Source organism: Orbicella faveolata, unplaced genomic scaffold (assembly GCF_042242905.1).
Source record: "Orbicella faveolata isolate gen_17 unplaced genomic scaffold, um_ofav_v1 contig_25, whole genome shotgun sequence".
Lineage (NCBI taxonomy): Eukaryota > Metazoa > Cnidaria > Anthozoa > Scleractinia > Merulinidae > Orbicella > Orbicella faveolata.
Window position 1 is genome coordinate 20,334,125 of NW_028301553.1, and position 26,616 is coordinate 20,360,740.

At 37.3% G+C, this 26,616-nt stretch overlaps 1 protein-coding gene across 1 annotated transcript in view; it reads left to right on the top strand.

Annotated features, from left to right (window-relative positions):
- LOC149109328 (uncharacterized) overlaps positions 1–26,616 on the top strand; it is a 91,652-nt gene that overhangs the window by 24,197 nt on the left and 40,839 nt on the right. Inside the window, exons 2-3 of the mRNA XM_089294612.1 lie at positions 4,384–4,755; positions 21,607–21,906. Coding sequence (XP_089150738.1) covers positions 4,384–4,755; positions 21,607–21,906 — 672 coding nt within the window. The remainder of the gene's footprint in view (positions 1–4,383; positions 4,756–21,606; positions 21,907–26,616) is intronic.

Consider the following 26,616-nt stretch of genomic DNA (forward strand, 5'->3'; position numbering starts at 1 on the left):
TATTACAAAATAAAACTATAATATTGCACAGTTAATTTTTCCATTATTGATTTTTATGAAAAGTCTTGCAGTCAAATTTTTCTATGCTATTTATGAACAAGCAGAAAGCATTTCTTTCTTTTATTTCCAAACGCTTGGGCTATTTTAGGGCTAGCCCCATCTTGGCACCCTTGAAAAATATGCAGCAATTTTAGCACTCAGTGACAAGTTGTCAATCGATAAATGAACTCAACTGTGAAAACCAGTGGGCATTTTTCCAAATCGAGGGGTTTGCAGGAAAGCATTTCCTCCCTTGCCCCACCACCCCTTGCTTTGTCAATTTTTTACTCTCACTCCAATTTACGTGCAGCATAACAAAACATGCATAGCTTTAAAGTGTGTTAAAGTAAGGACAGCTCCTTTTCTTCTTGTGAAGGGAAGGTAATGAATTTTTTCATAGACATACTCTATGAATTCCAAGTGTTTCCAAGTTGCAGATGATTTCATATTCTGTCCTACTGACTTAGTACTGTTGTTATCAATGAAAAAGGGGTAAAGTCTCTATACAAGCCAAGTGGCTCATTAGGCCGGCACCTATCTCTGGTTTCTGTTGCATGAAACAGGGTTCCTACAGGTCATGGAGAGTCATGGAAAATCAGTACGTCTGCATGGGATTTTTTTTTTTTCAGTTTTTTTGGTGACGAGACCCAAACTTCCTCTTGGCCAAATCCTCAGTGGGTCTTTGAATCATGCAACTTATGATGTTTATTCGCCAAAAGCTGTTAAAACATTAATGTACTGAAAATTTTATGGATATTTTACCCTTTATTTAGTTCAAAATATGTTGCCTTTTTAATGCAGAGTGCACTATTGGGATGGTTTAGGGGGCTGCTGTTCACTAAGGTACTAAGGCACAAATTCACCAAGGTACTAAGCCACTAAGCCACTAAGCCACTAAACCACTAAGCGACTAAGCCACTAAGGCACCAAGGCCCTAAGGCACTAAAGTAATAAGGCACTAAGGAAATAAGGCACTAAAGCCCCAAGGTACTAATCCACTAAGGCACTAGGTCAATAATGTAATAAGTTACTAACCCAATAAGGTGTAAACTTCAATGGTTGTTTAATTGATTAATTTCAATTAATTAATTAGCATTAAGGTAAGGGAGTGGGGTAGGTACCTCTGTTTACTACGTAAAACATACCATACTTACGTTACTTCTACAACAACATCACAAACCTATATATGTTTGCAAAAATCTCTTGCCATACTAGTGGTACTATTCTCTTATAAAACAAAAGCGCATACTCGAAACACTTGCGCAGATTAATTCATGTTAGTGTCGACTATATTTTAGGTAAAAGATACGTACGAAATTACACACAAACGTTAAGTACTTTTCCTTGTGGTAGAATGAATACAACATGTGGGACGCGTGCGTTCTAGCATCGTCAGCATGATAAAATCCATTCTTGAGTTCAGATCCAAGCGGTTTTTTATATGTTGTGTAATACTACACTCACATTTTGCCTGGGATAGTAGTTATATTTCGGGTAAAATCAGTTCTCCCTTTCTCCCTTCTTAGTGCAAAGAACGCTTCTGTGACAGTGTATCTTTTGGCATTATCCCTAGCTCGGTTCAAGAAATGTCGTGTGCTGTTTTCAAACTATTGCGTGTTTGCTAAGGTTAAGAGAGTGGAAATGGATTCCTCTCCTTAGCGGCTTGTTTATTATCTCCCCTATTAGAGAGAGCAAAAAATTCATGCACTGTATTTACCCGAAACATTTCTGAGTCAGTGGCATCAAAAGTAGTAAATTGGTGACAAAAAGACCTCTCAATATTGCCGCAAACTCTGTGGCACTTACTACTTAAAGAAACTGCACTCAAATTGAATCAGTCTTTGAGGGACACATTCACCGATGTAGGATATCACCTTGGTCAAGTTGAAACGCCTCTCAGTTGTATTAATCGACATCATTGTGTATGAATTTCAAGTGTTAACACCAATGGTGTGAACAATAAGAATGTGGTATTCCGTGACTCGACGTGACTATTTGGATAATTAAATTAGTAATTGTTCATCGATGATATGAAAATTTGCATCTTGAATAAAACAAAATCGTTCCTCTTCCATTTTTTCATAAGATGTTTAACATTAATTATTCCATTTATCTCCATCAGGAAAAAAAGCGAGCATATCTTCCTTTATATGTTTTCGAGAAAACAAGGGTATCATGTTGAATACTTTGCGAAGGAAAACAAAAGTATCAAGTTACAAATGACGTTTGCTACTTCAAACAAAATTCAACGTAAAACACCACTGTACTGTGATAACCAGAGTTCTAAGACAAACAACAGTAATAATAATGTAAATGAAAATATAAATACACCCATTCACTGCTAGCAAAGTCAACAAATGTAATCAAATTAAATGGAGTAGCCAATGAAATTTAGCTGTTCCCACGGTTATTAAATTCATTAAAACCAAAGCACCAGGACATCAAAGCCACGTTTTGTAAGCGGTATCACGAGAAAAACTAGCATAAATGACATTGTATTATTTCCTCAGGGGAAAGGACACGATGATGTTAAGTGTAAATTTTCGATAAAAAATATTAGAGTTTTCCTTGGAACTCACAGTCATGGGTGACGTCACTCTGGCGCATGGATGACGAGGAGTCACGTGATTTAGTTGTTTGCCAGTTCCTTGCCATGCGCCATTTTGGAAAGTGGAAGGAGAAAATGAAGTGATTACATTTGTGTTCAATGAAGCTGTAAAGAGTGTTACAGTGTTCACGTTTACGTTGAACACTGCCTTTCAGAAACTGCGCTCACAAACAAACGAAACAAACCGCACACACGCACAACAAACCGTTAGCAAGGGCCCAACACTAAATCAAAGCCTCAAGTATGTGAGTGCCAAAGGTGGCAACAGGGCGTGCTGTTCCGTGACAATTTGTTAATTAGGTTAGTTCTTGTTTATTAGTCAAAAGAAAATTTGCGTGTTAAATAAAGCAAATCTTTCATTTCTTCATCCAACATTCAACTTTCTTCCATTTATCTCCAGCCGTGGAAAAAAATACAAGCACATCTTCCAAGTGTTTTCGAGAAAATAAGAGTGTAGGCTACATACCTTTGTGAGGAAAACAAAAGTATCAAGTTACAAACGTTTGTGTGAAAAGTAAAATTGTCACTTTCGCTATTTTCACTACTTAAATGTATTATTTTATTTAAAATGAGCAAAAATCAACATAAGACACTAGAGTAGAATTCCAGAGCTGTCTTGACAAATGGTGATTAATTGTAAGTTATTCTTGGACTGTGAATGAAAATACACATCAAACATACACACTGCCACAATTGTGTCTCATCAAAATCCCTAGCTGACTAGCAAGGTCAATACAAACCATGAGTGAATGGCAGGGTTTATATACGTACTGTGTTATGAGTAGTGTGTCAGAGCTGTACATCACACTCTGCACTATCTGAGATTATCTTGCTAGTTGTGTTATGGTTTAATATTGGTTTGGTATTGCACTATTGCACTATTTAATGATGTAATCAGTACCAATCCACTATAGTTCCCAGATGTACTTATGCCAGATATGAATTTCCAAACAATTGTTTCTAATGTGGCATCTTTACACAGATGGAATTGCAAGAAAACTACAGCAAAGTTTTGAAAAGGATATCCCAACCCCTGATCTTTCTTAGCAAAAGCTTTAAGACTTGAACCAGAGGCCCCAAGACAGTAAACCAATACTGTACTTCTGCATCCTACCAACTGAGCTATCATAGTGTGGCACAAAAACATAATGCAGTTATTTAGAGTGTAACAGTTACGTCGCTTTACAGAATTGATGATTACTCAACTATAAATAATTTAATCCAAAAACAAAATGAACACTTTTAAGGTCAATGATACAGAGATGATGTCTGCTAAATTTCAGATTTATACTGTAGCTCTAATATTCTAATTATTTGTTAAATTACAGAGCATATAGGGGAATGCTATTACAGAGAATGTATGAGCTACTCAACTTTTAAATAATTCAATCCAAAATGAAAATGAATGGTTTAAAGTCAATGATGCAGAGGTGATGTCTGCTAAATTTCAGATCTACATCTACAGCTCTAATACTCAAGTTAGAAAAAAAACTGTTTAATTACAGAGCATGTATGGGAATGCTGTTACAGAGAATGTTTGGGCATTTCTCAGCTATAAATGATTCAATCCTAAAACAAAAATTATGATTGTTTTAATACCACTCATATAGGAGTACTTTTCACCAAATATCAGAGGAAAAGGTCTAATATTCGAGCTATACAAATCATTTAGTTTTATTTATTTTATATCTTGTTTGTGTAATTATTAATTTTCTTACTTATTTGTTTTTTTACAGCAAGTCAAGTGTCACTCACCTCACACTACAATGGAAGTGGTGTCATAGGATACCTTGATTCTGCAGTAAATTTTACTTGGACCTTCAAAGGTGGACTAAGACTAGTTGACTGGGGAACCAAAGAGAGTGGAGCAATTGACCTAGATCAGGAGCTGGTCTCATTGGATGAAAATGGGCAAATATCCTTGAATGTACCACCTCCGTACAGTGGCCGTGTCAATGGCACCTGGGATGGAAGGACTCCTGGTAAACTGATGTTTACTCTGACCTCAATAAAAGAGGAAGATGACAAGCAAATATTTATTTGCAAACTTTCTCCTAAAGTGCTTGTGGCTCCTGCAGTTTATGATACTGTGCAACTAATTGTCAGAGGTAAGTGTTGGACTAAATTATTTTATAGGGTTGTTCCTTTAGCTTTGCATTGTACATTTGTAAACCTGTTATTAAGAGAGGCTCAACAGAACATAGGCACGCAAGGCGTGCAAGAGTTATTTTTTTGTGAACTTAAAGTCTCGGAGATAGGAGCATTCGTGGAACTGTTTACAGTAATGATTTGGTTAATTTGACGAGTTTTTTGGTTGCAATGTACAGCAAGAAAGAAACTGGGAATTTATTATGTACATATGTTACGTTGGTAATGGTAAGATAACTAAATAGTAAGCCATGAAATGTTTGACTGAACAAACTACAGGAATCTGACATGTCTCCAGATTAATGAAGATACCATCTTTTTTTCTAACAGGCAATTTGATTCGTTCTTTGATACAACCCACACTGTGATTGGTGTGACATGCACACATGCACAACTCCCTCACTCACCAATCACATAGCCCTTCCAACCCCCATGAGGAATTTTTGCTCAAAAATACTCAAGTTAAGAGAACTTTTTGCATTTTATACGAATCGTAAGTTTACCCTTTTTACACAACACAACACAGCAACAATACTTCACCGAAAATAGAAAGAAAGAGAAAAAACCTCTCTGACACATTGAAAGGGTGATTTAATTAAATTGCACTTTAACTTGATGCCAGGCAGTCTTCAAAGAACATTTGAACAGTTTTCATACTTTTTACCTTTTAAAATATCGGACTGAAAAGAATGTCATAAAATGCCCATCAAATAAAAATATTAAAATGCTACCGCAGAGACATAAAAACAGTCCAGAGTGAAAGCATCTTTTTTGTTTAATATCCTGGAAACAATAGCCGATAACTTGTCAGCTCTAATTGAATTTACTCCCATATAAAAAACAAAAGTGTTAAGTTACCATTTGTAACTAAAGATAGCAAACATCTCATGGGAACAAGTGGTGACGATTCGTCAGCTCTAATTGAATTTACTCCCTTGTGAAAAACAAGAGTGTCAAACTTTGTAACTAAAAAATAAAAATATCTCGTTATATTTGCATGCAACAAGAACAAAACAATCGTTACCTGCACTTACTATTGTAAACTCAGCTATATACACGGTTTTTCATTCTTGTTACATTATTATGGCTGTACTCGGCTATATAAACGTTTCCTCATTCTTGTTACGTTATTACAGCTGTACTCTGCTATATAAACGTTTCCTCATTCTTTTTATGTTATTACGGTGTTACGGGTGCACTCGGCTATAGAAATGTTTCCTCATTCTTGTTACATTATTACGGTGTTATGGCTGTACTCGGCTATATACACGTCTCCTCATTCTTGTTATGTTATTATGGTGTTACAGCTGTACTCGGCTATATAAACGTTTCCTCATTCTTGTTATGTTATGTTATTACGGCTGTACTCGGCTATATAAATGTTTCCTCATTCTTGTTACGTTTTTACGTTATTACAGCTGCACTAGGCCATATGAACGTTTCCTCATTCTTGTTATATTATTATGGTTTTACAGCTGTACTAGGCTATATAAATGTTTCCTTATTCTTGTTATGTTATTACAGTGTTACGGTTGTACTCGGCTATAGATACGTTTCCTAATTCTTTTTATGTTATTACGGTGTTACGGGTGCACTCGGCTATAGAAATGTTTCCTCATTCTTGTTACATTATTACGGTGTTATGGCTGTACTCCGCTATATACACGTCTCCTCATTCTTGTTATGTTATTATGGTGTTACAGCTGTACTCGGCTATATAAACGTTTCCTCATTCTTGTTATGTTATGTTATTACGGCTGTACTCGGCTATATAAACGTTTCCTCATTCTTGTTACGTTTTTACGTTATTACAGCTGCACTAGGCCATATGAACGTTTCCTCATTCTTGTTATATTATTATGGTTTTACAGCTGTACTAGGCTATATAAATGTTTCCTTATTCTTGTTATGTTATTACAGTGTTACGGTTGTACTCGGCTATAGATACGTTTCCTAATTCTTTTTATGTTATTACGGTGTTACGGGTGCACTCAGCTATAGAAATGTTTCCTCATTCTTGTTACATTATTACAGTGTTATGGCTGTACTCGGCTATATACACGTTTCCTTATTCTTGTTATGTTATTACGGTGTTACAGCTGTACTCGGCTATATAAACGTTTCCTCATTCTTGTTACGTTATGTTATTACGGCTGTACTCGGCTATATAAACGTTTCCTCATTCTTGTTACGTTTTTACATTATTACAGCTGTACTAGGCCATATAAACGTTTCCTCATTCTTGTTATATTATTACGGTTTTACGGCTGTACTAGGCTATATAAATGTTTCCTTATTCTTGTTATGTTATTACAGTGTTACGGCTGTACTCGGCTATAGATACGTTTTCTCATTCATGTTACGTTATTACATCATAACCACTGTACTCGGCTAAATAAACGTTTCCTCATTCTTGTTACATTGTTACAGCTGTACTCGGCTATATACACGTTTCCTCATTCTTTGTCACGTTATTAAGTTATTACGGCTGTACTCGGCTATATACATGTTTCCTCATTCTTGTTACATTATTACATTATTACGGCTCTAGTTGGCTATTTCACACGTTTCCTTGTTCCTGGTATGTTACTAAGACAAATGACTTCAGTCTTCTAAACACTCCAGTTCGTTAAAACAGGTTTGTCACGAAACATCACAATAAGATCTCACTTTTTAAATGGTAAAGTCAGTGTTCAGTTATGAGTTGTAGCAGTTGTACTTGCTTTAGAGGCTTACAAAGTTTTAGAAACTCAAACTAAATTTTTTTTTCTGTCTCATTACACAATTCAGGCATAATAAGAGAAAATAAAGAAAAAATAATTCCTATCCTAGGCATGGTATATCTAAAGGTGTAGACGAGGTCATCTTTTTCAGTTCAAGAAATAGGGACCTTCTTTTCAGACACAATATCTCGTGCATAGTTGGATTTTGGGTGCAGGCGAGTGAACCGTTTGCCCTCGAGAAGCAATAGCAGGTGATGCCATGGAATTATCAGTCACCAACCATGGAAGGTCATTTAGAAAGATGACTCCGCTATGTTTAGTGCCTACCCAGGTAAAACTTTCCCTTGCATGCAGTTTCTTTTAAGTAGCGCTCATTAGCTGTACCTACAAGATGGTACAACTCTCCATTTCTCTGACCTTTGTTATGGCGAGTGGTGTGACATTCTTTAAATTCTTCTTTAGGACAATCCTGGACAAAAGTGTTGGGACACCAAGCAAGTTCTCCCTTTCCCCCACTTACAGTGTTGATAATCAGGTTATTTTTTGCCCTTTTTTGTGGAAAAAACACAACAATTTCCAGCATTGATTAGGGGGGATGGGGGATGCGTGATGCAGCTTAAGTGTCCCAACTACTTTTATCTGGGATTGTAGGTTGCTGAGGTCTTGTTGGGAATGATCTGCTTGGGTGTGCCATCATTTATTCTTTTTCCTCATGTTATCACTACATGTATTTTAGAGGAACCTGTGATAATGATGATGAGGAAGACGTGCAGTTGTAGTTACTAAAAGTTACCTGCTTTTAGATAATTGGGTCCACATGAAAAGTAGATTTAACTTCATAACGACAGGAGATGACTCAGCTCAAATCACTAATTAAAACTTGTTACAAAAAAATATTGGGTATGATGAGTTACTGATTGATCAAGTTATTGTAAATTGTATGTTCCTCAAAGTCAGTGGAAATTGTTGTAAAAACTAGTGAGACCATCCCAGATAGTGCAGAGTGTGATGTATAGCATTGACGCAGTACTCATAAGACAATTTGTATGTAACCCCTACCATTCACTCCTGGTTTGTATTGACCTTGCTAGCAGGGTTCTCTTTATCAGGCAGTAACCGCAAAATTTACCGCTTGTACATGTAGGAGCACTTATTACCGCCTGTAAACGCTCAGAAGTCTTAAAAAAAAAAATGTGTGTTTAAGGTGAGATAATCTGGTAAGAAAGTAATAGATGAAAAAAGAAACAGTGCACTGTTATAGATCTACGTGTGCTTTATTTAGTTAACACTGACTGGTACCTTTCGAATTTTGAAGCAAGAGTGATTTTTCGCGGGTTTCTTGCTAAATGTCATGACATTCGTCAGTTCTTGCCACGCGCAAATGTTGTGTCGTTCAGTTATTCAGTTTCCATGATGGAACGGCAGCAAGCAATGCTGTCATTCCTGACCAGTAACAACAGTAACAAGGAGTCATGAAGAGTAGCAGGTAAGTTTACAATCATTTTAGGGATAAACAAAACAAAGTTTACGTACTAGCAATGAAATAGCAGCCGATTGTCAGACTGAAATAACTGCCTTGACAGCTCTACATTTGCTGGCTTTATAGCAAACATGTGGGGACAAAGCCAGTCTTCATCATGAAATTCTACTTGAAATGTATTCCAGAAAATGATTTGAAAGAAGCCTTGAAAATAAAATCCTTTGACAGGGTAAAAGTTCTGAATGTGAGATGATTAGAACACAAATTCAGCAATTGGAAGTGATGCGATTTCATAGCAATGAGATTCATAGCGGATACCGTGGCGGATTTTCCAGTGATACGCCATGTAAGTGATGCCAAAGATATCACCCGAACCATTTTACGTTATAAGCAGTTTGGAAAGGGTACAGTCAGAATAAAATGCTTTTAAACAAAATTTTACTGTTTTATTCAACCTCTGAACCTAAAGGTGTATTGTTTACATTATGAATTTTGCGATGGAGGATTTTTGACAGGCAGATTGTACTGTATGTTTTAAGAAATGACAAAGTTGAGAATGACCAGCCGCCTGAAGCTGCAAATGTGCCTTTGCGATCAACAGAAGAGCGAGTGATAACTGAACCACCCTCGACCGATAAATCAGTAGAAACGTCTGAGTCAGATAGCACATCACCTTCGGAAGCTGACAACCAATTGAAGGCTTTCGTGCAAAAAGGGTGTGAGTAGCATTTTGGGCCAATTTTTATTTTTTGTAGGATCAAGCTAATTTTTGGCAGACTGACTTGTTTTGACATGAAAAGCATCGTTGCTTAATTGTTTTTGTTGATTTGCGCTTCGTTTTCGAGAAATGATGTATGCAAAAAAACTCAGTTTTCCAAGGGTATCTTGGAGATCTTTTGTTGAGCGAAAAACAAAAGAAACCTTTGTTTTGCTAAACGATTAAGTCACCGAAGCGTGGTATTTGCCGCTAGTTTAATTATTCATATAATTATGCAATTCTCTTACTGTCGCTTTGCTAACGCAAGCAAATGAGGCGCTGAACTGGCTGGATGCAAGTTTGTTTTGTCGTGACACTGGTTCGATACAAGGTCAGTCAATTTTTTTTTTCCGGTCTATTTCTCTACTTCTTTCAGAAATCAAAACATCTATTTAAAAAAAACTGTGCTGTCAAAGCAGCTAAAAGTAACCAATAAAGTTTGCGCCACGTCAAAATCCACCTTGGAAGGATTCACTCCAAACATGCCGCTCGGTAAACTGAGTTTTTTTGCATACGTTATTTCTCGAAAACGAAGCACGAATCAACAAAAACAATTACGCAACAATGCTTTTCATGTCAAAACAAGTCAGTCTGCCAAAAATTAGCTCGATCTTACAAAAAATAAAAATCAACCCAAAATGCTACATACGCCCTTTTTGCATGAAAGCCTTCATGAAACACGTCGCTAGGAAAACCGAGTTTTTTTCTGCATACATAATATCTCGCAAATGAAGCAAACTTAACCGGAAATATTACGGGACATTGCTAAACATACCTAAACAAAACTGCATGTGAAATTTGGAGCGTTTTCGACAAAGTTCACTTTTGATGAAAATACCAGTGTTGAACAGCAAAGAGGCAGACTGTTTATAGTGTATGAAGTCAAAATCAAATTCCACAGCATATAGAGCAGAAATCTGGGAAGAGATTGTTTACATCGGTCATTGTGACGTGAAACACAACACGTAAATCGATTAAACGTCAAAGGATACCATCAAGGAAAAAAGGAGATGTGATGCATTAGAGCTCTGTCAACTAATATCTTAACCATTGTTTTAAAGTACCTTTTATAGCTGCCTGGTGGTTGAGAGGCATCATAAAGCCTTGATAAACCCGTAAGTCATCAACACATTTTAAGGAAGCGAAATGTGTTCTGTAACTTCGAATGCAAGTGATATAATCAAGTTATCGTTGTTTGAAGTCAGGTCGATCCAGGCAGCAAAGTCCAAGAGCAGTTCTTGCCCTAGAAAAAACCCTCTGGTGAGTTGTGGCCCATTTGCCAAGCATTGCTAGCATCAAAGTTTGGAAAGCGAGAACTGGTTTTAGAGTGATAAAATTTGTCTTGAATTGACCGCCATGTCTTCCCACGCACAAGGTGCAAAGACCCTTCCCAGCATGCATCGCGATCACGTTCTGCGGATGTTTCTCAAACTGGTAACTAGATTGCCTGTGTTTTTTGTCATTTGTGTATTTATCTCGTGATTTTTAGCCATTTAAGACATTGCCGTATTTGAAAAAGTGCGTATTTAAATGTTTATTTGTTCAGTGCAGATAATCATTGTCCCAGATAGCCAAAGTAAGTTCCAGATGTTAACACTATTTTCCAGTCGACATATTGGTGTACCACAGAACACCCACATGGCAGCTCCATACTAGGCTCTAAATTTCTGCTCAACATTTCAAAGAATATCTCAACTTTGGGACAACGCACACACCTTAAACTTGGAGAACTGTCTTCTTTATTTATCTTCTGTAATGTCACAATTTCTTGACCTTATCTACTGAATGGTTTTTGATATTTTTTATTGCGCGACAATAAAAACGCTTTGTAGGCCCTCTGCTTTGACCATTTAGTAGTGACATTCACATTGATTGCTGTATTCAGTTTGACTATCCTAGTTCAACAAGGTAGTTTTGATCATTATGAGCCGACTGAACATGGCGTAAGAGTCCTGGTTTTTATTATGATTAGTAGTAGTAGTATTATTTAATTAACTTAACTATTTGGTAGTGAAATCAACCTATGGTTACTGTTGCTAGAGCCTTTAGCCTTTTACTGCCCTTATGTCAAATGACCATCTCTGCGGTCACGCTTTCTGATGAAATTAACATTTTGCTATTTTCTAAGTGAAATTAACATCCTTGCCATCACTTGTCCATGTGAAATCAACATTTTAACCTTTTTTGACCTGAAATCTACATTTTTGAGCTTGTTTGTTGCATGAAATTAACGTTTTGCTGTTTTCTAAGTGTAATCAACATCCCTGCCGTCATGCGTTCACATGAAATCAACATTTTAACCTTTTTTGACCTGAAATCAACATTTTTTAGCTTCCACGTTGTGTGAAATTAACTTTTGCTGTTTTCTAAGTGAAATCATCATTGCTGTCACGCAATCACACTAAATCAACATTTTAACCTTTTTTGACCTGAAATCAACATTTTTTAGCTTCCACGTTGTGTGAAATTAACTTTTGCTGTTTTCTAAGTGAAATCAACATCATTGCTGTCACGCAATCACGCTAAATCAACATTTTAACCTTTTTTGACCTGAAATCAACATTTTTGAGCTTATGCGTAGTGTGAAATTGACATGTTGCTGTTTTCTAAGTGAAAACAACATCCGTGCCGTCACGCATTAACATGAAATCAACATTTTAACCTATTTAGACCTGAAATCAACATTTTTGAGCTTCCACCTTGCGTGAAATTAACTTTTGCTGTTTTCTAAGTGAAATCAACATCCTTGCCGTCACACAATCATGTGAAATCAACATTTTAACCTTTTTTGACCTGAAATCAACATTTTTGAGCTTATATGTTGTGAGAAATTAACTTTTTGCTGTTTTCTTAGTGAAATCAACATCCTTGCCGTCATGCGTTCACGTGAAATCAACATTTTAACCCATTTAGACCTGAAATCAACATTTTTGAGCTTATGCGTCACGTGAAATTGACATTTTGCTGTTTTCTAAGTGAAATCAACATCCTTGTCGTCACGCATTAATGTGAAATCAACATTTTAACCTATCTTTACTAAGTCTCGCACAAATCGACTTCCGGTATGACGAATCAACAGCAAGGGATACAATTCATGTCGATTCGATCGAATCGACAAGATTTTCAACCCACCCTCAAAGCCCAGATGTGCTATATTTACTAAGTCTCGCACAAATCGACTTCCGGTATGACGAATAGACAGCAAGGGACACGATTTGTTACAATTCGATTGAATCAAGTCAAATCGACAACATTTTCAACCCACCCTCAAAGCCCAGATGCGCTATATTTACTAAGTCTCGTGCAAATCGACTTCCAGTATGACGAATAGACAGCAAGGGACACGATTTGTTACGATTCGATCGAATCAAGTCGAATCGACAACATTTTCAACCCACCCTCAAAGCCCAGATGCGCTATATTTACTAAGTCTCGCGCAAATCGACTTCCAGTATGACGAATGGACAGCAAGGGATACGATTCGTGTCGATTCGGTCGAATCGTGTCGAATCGACAACATTTTCAACCCACCCTCAAAGCCCAGATGCGCTATACTTTTTAAGTCTCGCGCAAATCGACTTCCGGTATGACGAATCAACAGCAAGGGATACGATTCGTGTTGAATCGACAACATTTTCAACCCACCCGCAAAGCCCAGATGCGCTGTATTTTTTAAGTCTCGCTTAAAGCGATTTCTGGTATGACGAATCGATAGCAAGGGACACGATTTGTGTCGATTCGATTGAGTCGTGTCGAATCGACAACATTTTCAACCCACCCTCAAAGCCCAGATGCGCTATATTTACTAAGTCTTGCGCAAATCGATTTCTGGTATGATGAATCGACAGCAAGGGACACGATTCCACTTTGCAGGAAACATTCCCAACCAATCGAGTCGCTTCGTTAAGTGCTTCACCAAATCGACCGAAGTTTGTCGCCATGTTTTTAGAACGACAAACGTTCATTTATCATTATTTCACGGGTATCGACTTCCGGTTGGGCGGATTGACTCCCAACCTCGTTCCCAGGGTTTCTCATCTTACCGCCCCCCTGGAGCGAGCGAAGAGGGTGGTAAGATGAGAGACCCTGGGAACGAGGTTGATCGACTCCGTTCGAATCGAGTCGAATCGTTAAGTACCTCACACGAATCGACTCAAGTTTGTAGTCACGTTTCAAGAACAAGTAACGCTCATGTGTCATTATTTCACGGGTCTTGACTTCCGGTGGTGCGGATCGACTCCGTGCGAATCGAGTCAAATCGTTAAGTACCTCACACGAATCCACTCAAGTTTGTAGTCATGTTTCAAGAACGAGTAACGCTCATGTATCATTATTTCACGGGTCTTGACTTCCGGTGGTGGGGATCGACTCCGTGCGAATCGAGTCGAATCGTTAAGTACCTCACTCGAATTGACTCAAGTTTGTAGTCACGTTTTAAGAACGAGAAACGTTTATGTATCATTATTTCACTGGTCTTAACTTCCGTTGATGCGGATCGACTCCGTGCGAATCGAGTCAAATCATCAAGTGCCTCAGACGAATCGACTCTAGTTGGGTGTATTGGAAATGAATGCCGAACTCAAATAAATTTGGCTCGGCAGTGGCATAACAAAAAGCTATGAAAGATTCAAATGTCGAATTTAATTCAGTCGCACAGAAGATCGGAAGAAGTTTGCTTTGCTGAAGACCTTTTTAAATGCTAGAAAGCAACTGCAGCTGATGCAGCAAGATATGAATTGACAGGGATGGCAGAGTCTTTTTTCAAGTGAAGGAAGGGGGGAGGGGGGGAAACATTTTAAATCTAGGGGCTTGGAAATGGTATTTTTTATATTCTCCATGGTGTAGTTCTTTAGAAAATCAACCTAGTGGATGAACTATAAAATGACAGGTACTTTTAGTGCATTTACAGCAATATATTTTGAAGGTATTGTGAGCTTGATGCATCTTTCCCAGCCCTCCATGATATATGACAGCCTTAGTACTCACTGACCTGCGCTTTTACACAAGCCTCCCCGTGTGTGGAAAGGAAACGCACGCTGCGGAAAGGTTAAAACTATGTAAACATGAAAAGTTTGCTACACATTTGGTACGAGGTTGTAGCTTTGTAAATTCTTGGTAAATCTGTAGTCAACCAGACTTTTTTCATTTTCTTTTCCTTCTTTATTTCTTCATTTGTACCTCATACTAAAACAAAATAAACTGTCATCGTGGTAAATAGTGGAGGGGGTGGAGGGCTTGAGCCCCCACCCCGGCTCCGCCGTCCCTGGTTCAGTTCGGCACGTACATGGCAAGAGTACGCCGTTCAAAGCCAAGTCGCGCTACTGCCGTGCAGAATGGCATCAGGCCTGCTGTGCTATGGGTAGTTGCGCCGACTTTAATTCAGCCTGCTGAACTGAGTGCATGCACGGTTTTAAACGTCATGCCACTGCCGCGCCTAAGTCGAAGTTCTCGGTATTCGCATTGAAACAATTTACAAGACTAGAACACTGGATAAACTAAGCATATTGAAAGCTTTATATTCAATTAAATTTTGAGGGGTTCCGTGGACTGTCGAAGAATTCAATCCCCTATGGAAACAGCAAAAATTGCGTAATTTTACGGACTTAAAAGGCGTTTAAGTTGGCCCAATATTGGGTCGAAATAAATACTTTAATGTTTGGTCTTCCTCAATCAGTATTTGGAACAAAAAATCTGGGCAGTAAGAACGCGCGCCAGCAAACACAAACGTTTTTAAGGTTAGGTGAACTTTTTTGCATAATTGACGAAAATTGAAAAGTCTCTTCACAGAATGACTACTCGATATATTTCTAACAGTGTTTTTTGTCGTTGTTGGTGTCTTCAATTCCTTAGCCTTAGTAGTTTCCAAATAATAAAGAAAGAGGGAAAATCGATGGTTAAACTGACAACCATTTACATAACACCATCCCCTGTCATATTTTTTGGCTCAATCCCCGTAAAAGGTACCGCAAAAGCTCTTGCAGTGGACCTTTTGAAGATTAACCCCAAAAATGTACGACGAGCACCCCTGTTCTTCTTATATGAGTCTTCCCCCCTCCACTGGGGCGGGGGGGGAGGAATGAATAAAGTTTGCATGCCGTGTAGCGCGACTTGGCTTCGGCGTGCTCTTATGTACCGTGCCGAACTGAATTCATAGCCTGCTGCATCAGCTGCCTTTGCTAATATTTGTAGCATTCAACAAACAAAGCGTCGTCCGATCTTCTGCACGACTGATTGAACTCGACGTTTGGAATCACCGCTCTTCTCTTGTCATTGCCACTGCTGGGACAAATTTATTTGAGGTTGGAACGGCAGAAACGTGATGTTTGGACTAGGCCGAATTACAACTGAGGTCAGATCACAAGATAGATTTCAAACAGTCTTACTCTATTTTTCAAGAAAACTTGCTTCCTTGGTCTGGCTGGATCATGTTAATAAAACCTCTTCGTTTCATTTCGTGTATTTCATTACAATTCGTTTTCCAGCAAGATCAAAACACATGCTAGAAAGACATGTGCTAAAATTTACTTTAAAAGACCAGTCTCCTTTCGAATATTTGCAGACTAATCGAGTACATATAAACGGGAAAGACAAACCCTGATTTGTCTCTATTACAAGCAAGTGTCCAAACCTCAATAATCAAGTAATTCCAATTGGAGCTAACTGAAAATATATCTTACGAGACGCCAGTCTCGTAAGACATGTAGTGTGTTCAGTCTATGTGACTTTGAACTTATATTTTGGGCTTTTTCTGTAGTTTCATGTACCTTGCATGAAATAATGAAACAATGTTGTAATAACGACATGGATCAACTCTCTTTTTGTATATTTCCCACAAAGCATGGCCCACAAGTGAAACAAAAACAGACTGGAGTGCTCAACAATAGAGCTCTTTGAACATACCGAATTATGCAAATTCAAGAAGAGACTGTCGTGAACTTTTACATTTTACCTGTGTGAACCTCGATTGCCCAGAAATTTTTTTCCGTATTATTATAGTAGAAACGACACTCTTTTGCACAATACTTGTTTTAGTTCCATATCGGACATACCAAGATGCGTTTTAAGCCCATAAAACTATGCAATTTTTGCCGTTTTCATAGAGGCTTTAGAAGGCAATTCTTCAACGGTCGACGGAATCCTTCAAACTGCTTGAAAAATTTAGAACTTCCTATTAGATAGAAGAAAAGCAAAGTTCTTATGCTAAGTTTACTCCGAGTTCTAATGTTGCAAATTGTTTCAATGCGAATAACGAGAACTTTGTCAATTTTCCAGATATTTTTTGCATATTTAATGAGGCAAAAAGCTATATTTTCGTTTTTTGCGAATTTTTCGAAGACTTTCAATTCTGAGAAAATCGGAATAGTATTTTCGAAAGTGGCTCCCTAAAAGCGTTCTTTAGGCAAAGTTTCAGGATTTTCGATCTTCTAACCTGGCCAGCCATTCTCGATATTTTCAGTGAGTGACTCTTAAATTATAGCAAAAGCAACAGTGAGGATGACAAATTATATTTAGTTCTCTACCTCCATTGTCTTAATTTCTTTGTCCTCTTTGATCGCAAGAATAACTTGTGATCAACAACAACAACAACTTGCTATCAACAACAATAACATTCCGAGGAATAGAAAAGTCTTGTGAGGATCAGAAAAGCCCCAGACTTCTTTGCCTAAATGGCATTATTAAATTTTAGCAACAGCGACAGTGAGGATGACAAAGTATATTTACTTGTTTATCTTCATTGACTTAATTTTTTTGTCCTCCATGAAAATCTCAAATGAGATTGTTTTACTAAGAGGAGAGTTTAGACTGAATTTCCTGGACATGTTATTTGACTTTGTTTCGAGATTATATCCCTCGACTTCCATAAGTGACTGAAACATGCCATCCAGGGTTTCTCGGTTGTAGTAAAACCTACCCAAGTTTTCCTGATTTTCATCAGCAATAATGATGTACACTGATACATCCGCTGGGAGGCTTTCTTTAAGCGTGCTTATTTTGCTGGAGGAACACTGTATAAGGTCATCAGGGGTGTCTTCATCGTAGTCGTTGCAATGTTTGCAGTCTACACAGACTTGTTTGTTGATATCAATGGCCAGGATGCATCCTGTGATTTCATGAACTTCTTTCGCCTTGGGCTTCAATCAAGCAGCTGCTGCATCACTGTCGGGGGAAAGTTTAATAGCTTCAGAAACAGCAATGCTTGAGTCTTGCGAACCATTAAGGTATTTTCCATCGAGGTAGCAAACTTTCAAATTAGTGAACTGGTACAATTTGTCAATCTCAACTTTATCTATTGCTTCTCCCCACAATGTAAGATGCATTGCACTGGTGGAATCTGCGATTATGGTCTCACTCTTGTTGAATGTTTTGTTCAGCTTATAGGAAAACACGGGCTCGATGTCTGACTTTGAGATAAGTTTGGCTTTGACAGAGACTATATCGCCAACTTGAGCTGTGGGATTTTTACGCAGTGACTGTCAAGTCTGATCAAATTGGGAGCTCTATAAAGGTTTTAGGGTGACTGTAGGCCGCTGTGATTGATGTGTGCACTGTATGCTTTAGAGCTCAGGTATTTAAAGCACAATAAAACAATTGTTACTCACCCAAAAGGACGGCAAAGGAGCTGGAAGCAGAACTCCTTGAAAAAATGGCTGCCATGAGAGAACATGGATCCAGCATGCATTGCGAGCCAGACAGAATTTGATTTCCGCCTACACCAATTTGATTTCAATTTGATTTTCGTCTACGCAATTAAATGTCCATGCAATTAATTGTGCACAAATCCGGCCCTCCACAACAACTCGTTCACTGCACTGCACGCATATGAATGAGTTAAATATGGGGCCATTGTGCTTGTTTACGTGTCAGCAGGCTCTTAAAATGAGGTATTTTTACTGGTTGCACTATGAAAATTTGAATCACCTTCATACAGAATTAAGTCTTGGTTACTTGAAAGACACAAAATTGTGTCTTCAAAGTAGAGCTTCTTTTTTTCACATAAGCAGTATTGCTTCACTTAAGCCGTTTTTGATTGTCTGGTAGTGAGAATGTTGCACTTTTTCGGACAGTTTCGTGGTTAGCTTGAGGTCCTTGCCTTGGCCAAAATACACCCAGTATGGAACTATTTTCCAAAAAAAATCATGTTCTCCTATTGAACTTTTTTTCTTCTTCAAATATTTTCTCTATTAGACTGTTCTTAGCAAATACATGTACCTGAAAAAAAAATTGGGGGTCACCGTGCTCGTTTAAGAGAAAAGGAGCATTTATTTCGCTATTGAGCTTAGTTTGAGGGAAATCTCTTAGGTTTTGTACACGTACACACTCATGTGCATGCGCTAATGACGCAAAAATCATGCGCGGTAGGGATGCGCAATGCAATACTAAGGAATCACCTTAAATTTAAAACACACTGACATCAATTAATACAACTGAGAAACATTTCAGCGAGAGGTATTGAAAGTAAACTGCGCTACTTGATGGAGAGTATATCCTTCATTGGTGAATGAGTCCCTTCAAAGACTGATTAAAGGAGAAAATCACTCCAAAACACATTTTTTGTCAATTCTAATAAAAATCTCACACTAAGTTTAGCAACTCACTGAAGTTTCAGCCTCTAAATTGCAAGTTTTCCCTATGAAATCTGTCTCCAAACCCAAAATTTTCCATCATTGCCGCCCTTTTGAACAGTATCACTAGCCAGGCCGCATTTTCGTGACTTCATTCTTTCCAAGAGATTTTGTTCAAATTGCTTCCAGCAAGCCTTTTAATTACCACTCTGGGTTATGGCTGCTTTTGAGCCATAATTTATTATTATTTCAAACCAAACATGCTCCAAACTCCAAAAATGATCGCAGTGAAGATAGTGAAGTGGATAATCCTTTGAAAAAATACATAATTTTTGCTGACCTTATGAAGGATGCTAAGTCAGTTGCAGGTTTTTCTCCTGCCTACCAATTTTGAGTTGGACGGAATGACATCACATAAACATAGCCTGACTGTCACGTACATTTTCAAAATGGCAGCATCTAAAGTCGAATTTTGGGCTTCTTGCGAAATAAATTTCTTCAGGATAGCAGGCACTTTACAGGCAGAAACTTTGGTGAGTGGAAAAGCTCAATGTTTACTTGCTATAGGTGGAGACAAAAAAAGTACACTTTTTGAAGTGACCTTCTCCTCTAAATTAATTTATGCTTTCATTAGGTGCCACAGTGTCTGTAGTGATATTTTTGTACTATTTGGCAAGTTTTGATGCCACTTACGCAGGAAAGTTTCAGCTGCTGATATGAACTTTTTGTTCTCTTTGATAGAGATAATTAAAGGATGAAATAAATGCACTAGACAGTGTAGTTTGGAAACAACAGATGATATTTCTTGAACCAAGTCAGGTGTAATTTCAAAAGATATGCAATCACAGTGGCATTCTTTTCTCACACTAACAATGCTAAAACATATGCATATGATGTGTTATGATTCTACCACAAGGGAAAGCACTCGACGTTAGTGTGTGATCTTGTATGAAATGTATCTTCCACCAATTATGTAGTTGACACTAACACTTTATGATCTGCGCATGCATTTAAAGCAAATATTGGTTTTGTTCCAAAGAAAAAAGTATGAGGAGAGCAGGGGGGTTTTGAAACAAACATATAGCTGTGTGAAGTTACCAAAGAAGTGACCTACGTGCAACATGTTTTACGTAGCGCTCACAATTACCTATCCCATTCCACTCCCCTTGCTGCGCCTAATTAATTAGTTGAAATTAATTTCCTAAACAAACATTAAAGTGTATGTACCTTTCTATCGATACCAATTTAGCTCCCCAAAAAAATTCTTTAGGGGTGAATGTCATCTCCATGTTTGGTATGGGCTTTCTTTTGAGTGTTGTGCAGTATTGCGGACTTTTTGAGGGTCAAGGCAGCTTATTGTTGACTGTAGCGGATATGTTGTTTATTTTAAGTTCAAAGTTAGTGTTAATGGCATTACAAAACCTTGCAGACATGTCTTCACAAAACGTGTACGACTTTTCGTGTGAACAGAAAGCTGTAGTTTGGCTGCGTGTTGTGTACCCTCTTCTCTTCAACTAAAACCAACACTGCTTTCTGCTGAATAAATCAGAGAAGGAAATGTGTAGTTTCAATTCGCTGGCCTAGATTTTTGTGCACAAATTATGTAACATAAACCCTAAGAAAGTGTTTACATAGGTAAAGAGTTCATTTCCCACAGGATTGTTTTAGTACACCAACATGTCCTCTGTTTCATTGTTGTGAAAGTGGAAATGCCCTGTAGCTCTTCCCTCAAAACCAAGGCGATTCAAAGTTGTGTTTGTAAACAGAATAATTGTCCTAGTTTTGGTAATAGAAGCCCATCATTTTGCATACCGACAGAACAGGCGTCATTTGTGTTGATTCACACGGTCAGTATAAAACATGGACTGTGGACTATCAACTGGGTATGAAACACGCACTTAGGTATAAAAGGCAGTCTAAGCATTACGGACTGGATATAAAACATGGACTCGGGTTTTAAACGCAGACTGAAGACTAAAAGCAGCCTATCAACTGCAGTCCTTGTTTTTTACTGACTGGTCATAACTAATATTACGAAATACATGTATAAGCAAGAAAAAACCCTCTCATATGTACATGCTTTGCTATCAATTCATTTGTTTTCGCCCCTGCTAGAGGGAGGCCAATTTCATGCCTACCTAACAGCTCAGGCGAATGCTGTTCCTAGAATTTTTGCTTTTTTAACATACCAAACCTACCAATACTCAATTGCACTCTTTAATCTAGGATTACTACTAGTAAGAATAATATAGAATTTATTTTAAAATTTTCATTATCTTTGCCTTTAGATCCTCCTAAGGCTAAGATTGTTATCCCATATGAGTCCTCAGTGCAGACTGCCAGAGTGGGTGACTCTATAAGCTTTACATGCAATGTTAGTGGCATTCCAGTACCCACTATCACGTGGATGAAACAGAATGGCTCTGGCTTAAGTGAGGTTGCTGCTGACACTGTTAAACACCAAGTGATCCCCAGTTCTGGATCTTCACGGCTAATCATCAAAGATATTTCTGTGGATGAAGGTTATTACATCTGCAATGCCTCAAGTTATGAATTTCATTTGGATAAAGTCTTTCTTGGAGTCATCTGTAAGTTCTTTCTGCATTGGTCCATGTTAAGACTGAAAAGTATTTAATCAAGGATCCAGTGCCACTAAAAGTTATTGAAAGATAATGTGGTTCTGAGTCCCACTTACAGAATTTTAAATGTCTATTTTGTCACAGGTGACCAAATAATGATAATGATAACAGTAACGATTACGATAATGATGATGATGATGATGATGATGATGATGGTGATGATGATGATGATCATGATCATGATAATAATAGCAATAACTTTATTTCACAAGGGAAACACTTAACAGTCCCGGACTGAGAAACCTGTGGCCCTCACCTAAATTACAGCAACAAAAAGTTACAATGAATAAAAAATATAATATATAGATTTAGCCAAGCCTAAAAGCAGAGCTCCTGAGCTAGTTTTTGGAATGTTGTTACTGATGAAAATAATCCAACATGTACATGTATGTGAGGTAAATTGCAAACGATTTTATAGTTTCAGCCCGAACTAGGATTACATCAGCAGATCGAGGTGCAATATGGTGTGATGATGAAAATAGAGCCATGATTTCAAGGATTTCAGTGGAGCCACCAAAAATGTTGTTCACATAACGTAATTGTCTTCTGTGCTTTTTGGTGGCATTTCTTGTTCTTTCTTATTGAGAAAGACAAGACATTGGTATTAATCATTATATTCTTTCCTAGTTAACATGGGGACTCCTGCACAAAAGAAGTTTACACATTTTTTTGTTGTGGGGCATGATTGAAATGCAGTGGTTACAATATACTCAGTCCCCAAATCTCTACCAAATGAAATCTTGCAAAAATACCAAAATAGTATACACATGTGAAAAGTTAAGAAGTTTTGTTTTCTAACTTGATCCCCAAAGATATAGTTAACCATCTTCATTTTTGTATGGAGTTTCCTCTTGCTGGAAGGGTTTGCACCATCTCTCAAAGTATAAATATAAGCAAAATCACTCTGGCATAAACGATAAATATGATATTTTGTTGCTGATCATGAATACTTGCATAGGCTTCTGATATAATTTTATTATTCAATTCCAATGTGATTTGTTCTTTTTCTCAACTGAGATTGTGGACTACAGGAGCTGTTATTGGGTTCCATTAATTAATTTTACTATCATGTTAAACTATACCAAGAATTATAAGTAAGCTATGAGTAAGTTATATTATGTACATGTATTCTGTCTGCACTACACAACCAAATGCACTCAGAGGTTGAGGCATAGGTACATTTGTCAGATGAACCCAACATATCCAAGATATGCTTTGATTGGCACATCAATTAAAGATAATTTACAGCAAAATGGATAAACAATAAATCAATATCCTACATGCACCAAAGCTGGACATGGGGTTATAAGGCAATCATTTAAACAACAGATTGAAATAATTTAAAATTCAGAGAAAGCTATTTGTACAACACTAGGGAACAAATTAACCTTATTGGACGTTGCAAATGGCAAGGCTGTCTGTAGAATGTCACAAATTTCTCAACTCTTTCTTTCTACAAAAAAACTAATCCTGCAACTCTGCTTGAGACCCAGTTCTCCATTTCGTGTTGACAAAATATTAATTTATGCCATGCCCAATGCAGGTTATCACAAAATTGATATAAGAGCACCATAAACCAAGAACAATAAATATCATTTTTAAGCCAAAAAAGCAATTATTTAACTAAACCATGACATGATGAGTAAATTATCTCTAAGAAAACCTGATTAACTTAACATTACAGACACTTCAAATAATTAGTTAGTACATGTATCATAAGTGTTTCTTAAAAATGTAATACAGTGTATCTGTCACAATGTTGCAGCTATGACATTACTACACACAGTATGGGTTGCAGAACTCAACTTTCAAGTCAGTTTGTTCAATGAACTTAGTGCAGAAATTATTATGGCATCAAGTTGTCTGTAAATACAGTGAAACCAAACAAAGCATTACAATCTTAAGTAATAAATTACTGAACTCTTTTACATGTATAATAATGTACAATTTATGTTCCATTAATATTGGGGATCTCTCAGAAGCTGCATCTATGATGATTTAATTTGTTGCCAGTGCATTTTTTATGGAACGTTTCACTTTTAATATCTCTGTGAAAACAGTGGTCTCTGTGTTCTACAACAATTAGTACACAAGACAAATTACACTCAGTAAGATATTGTTTACAATAAAAATCAATCCCTATAAGCAATCATAAGGACCTTGAATTTATATTTCTTTAGAAATATCTCACCTGGCCATGGTTTCTTTGAAAATCTCTGATGTTTTAATTCAGGCTGTCCATGTGTACACTGTTCATATATTGACTGACAGGAACAGGGATGTAATTGTACTGTATATACATGTAGCTGCTACTTGAACTCCACTGAACATACAAAGACATATCAATTGTAATTTATTACCAACAGATGACATTCCTTTCACTGATATACAGTGTACTTCACTGTACTAAGTGTCTACAGTAGTGAATCAAATGCTAGGAGGATATGGTACCCAAACTTTCACAGTGGCAGGCTCTGCCCTGAGATGAAAAGCAAACATATATAACTGTTATGAACTTGGCGACCTGCTTTCGAGAGCAAATGCAATTTGCTTTAAACAGGAAACTGCAACATTGCAGTACAACAAAGTGCACAGTCCCAATCAAAGGACCATCCAGGCTGTTTGGTTGTACATATAACTGAAAATCAGACTTTGTCAGAATAAATACTGATGTTCATGCTGACTTAATCTGAATGTGCAGTTCCAGAAGATACTCACACCCAACACCCATTCATGGCCAGTCATTAGAAATTCCAAAGTATCAGGAGGAGGGAGCTCTTAAAGAAAAAACCTCAATGTGGGGCATGAATCTTTTCTTGAAGATAACAATGTCTGAGAAGTCATTAATTACAAAATATGCTCTAAGAAATATCTTACCTGGTAATGCCAACTTTCAGAGAGTTTTGTAATCTAGACTGTCTGGCCAGTTCATACATTTGACAAGTGGACACCGGGCATGTTGGTAAATTTGTGCGCTTCAAGATCACATTACAATGTAGTAGCGTTGGCCAACTGAAAGCAGCATAATTTGGTTAATTAATATACACTGTACATTATTTGGTTAAATATTGCTGTAGATCGTTGCACTAACAGATGACTATTAGAATTAACATACAGAACATATTGGCAGCTAAATGGTAACACGTGAAAAATCGTGCATAAGCCATTTACGTGTACATATAACAGCCCTCACCTCAGAACTGTCACAGATATTTTCAAACTCACTGAAATTTCAGATTATTCAATATTGACATGCATGTATATCTTTAACAGTGTGTTTGCTGTACATTCACTTTACACATGGCTGGTATCCACCATAGGCAGACTTTTAAGTTTGCCTTTGAAAATAAATTGCATCAACTAATGCATCTTTCATTACCTATTCTTGTGATGAAATGACACAAAATCCAAGTACAAGAGGTCATAAGCATAAAACTAGCTTAATTACTAGGTAATGCTTACAGTACCTCTTACTGTCTGCATATGCCGTCCATAAACTGGTACTGCCTGGACAATGTTCATTATTTTTCTGATCACATCTTTTAAAACATCACTGTTATATCATTTGTCCTGAAAAAGCAAATACATGAAATGTTATGCCTTTGGCACTAACCAAATACCTTTACATGATGTACAATGTTCACCAAGTCATGATCAACATTCACAATTCTTTTTACTTTCATTGTAACTCTTTTTTGTAAGTTTTTGGAGTGTCATTTTCCCTCACTTGAAGGCGGGACTTCCACATTAGGTGGTCATTCTCTATGAATTCATAGGGAGTGATAACAATTAAAGCGTGACTAATTTTAGCAAAGGAGGCTTTCAAATGCTGGGGGAATAGATGTTCTTAACTTTCTGAACTTTTCCCCTTACCTGTAACAGGATGACTAATATGAACTACGATTCACAGCCAACACCAACATCAGGTTATAATGTATACACATGTAAATTTCATTGTCTTCTGTAATCATAAAAAAATAAGCGTTTAAAACCCTCCATAAAGTTCATACTCATTATAACACTGCTACAATGTTTAACTGGGAATCAATTTAAGTGAAACTGTTGAAACAGCTCTGTCAAAATTGCTTCTGGCAGTTAAGGCAGGATAACACAATATACATGTGGTACAAAGTAAAGGCCAGAGATACACCCATGTTAGTTATTAGTTAGGATTTGGTGAGCTTCTGTGTTAGGTATGGTGGAAAATAATGGACTATCAAAAATGAAGGTTCCTGAGACATTTTGACAGGGCTAAGAGGAATTAATATATTTACAAAAGAAGGAGAAGTTCTTGCCCTGTCCAGTTCTCTGTCATAAAAATGTCTTTAAATACATTTATTACATGTGGCTTGTGTTTTATGCCGATATGATGCACACTCTGATTGGCTAATTCTAGTGCATTATTTACATTTACATGGCATTCCTCAGTAAAATCGTAAAACATCACATGTGACAAAAATAAGAAATAACATGAAATACCTAATTCATACTAATTTAAAAGTACTCTACACTAAAACGAATCTAATTCTTTACTTGAAAATTATTCTCCTGTAATGCCCACAGCCCATTAACAGCCCTGCTAAAAGGTCCTAAAACAAAGCAAAAGGAAATTAGGAAAAATACTGCTTTTTTCCGAAAATTGTAGCGACTGAAAACAAT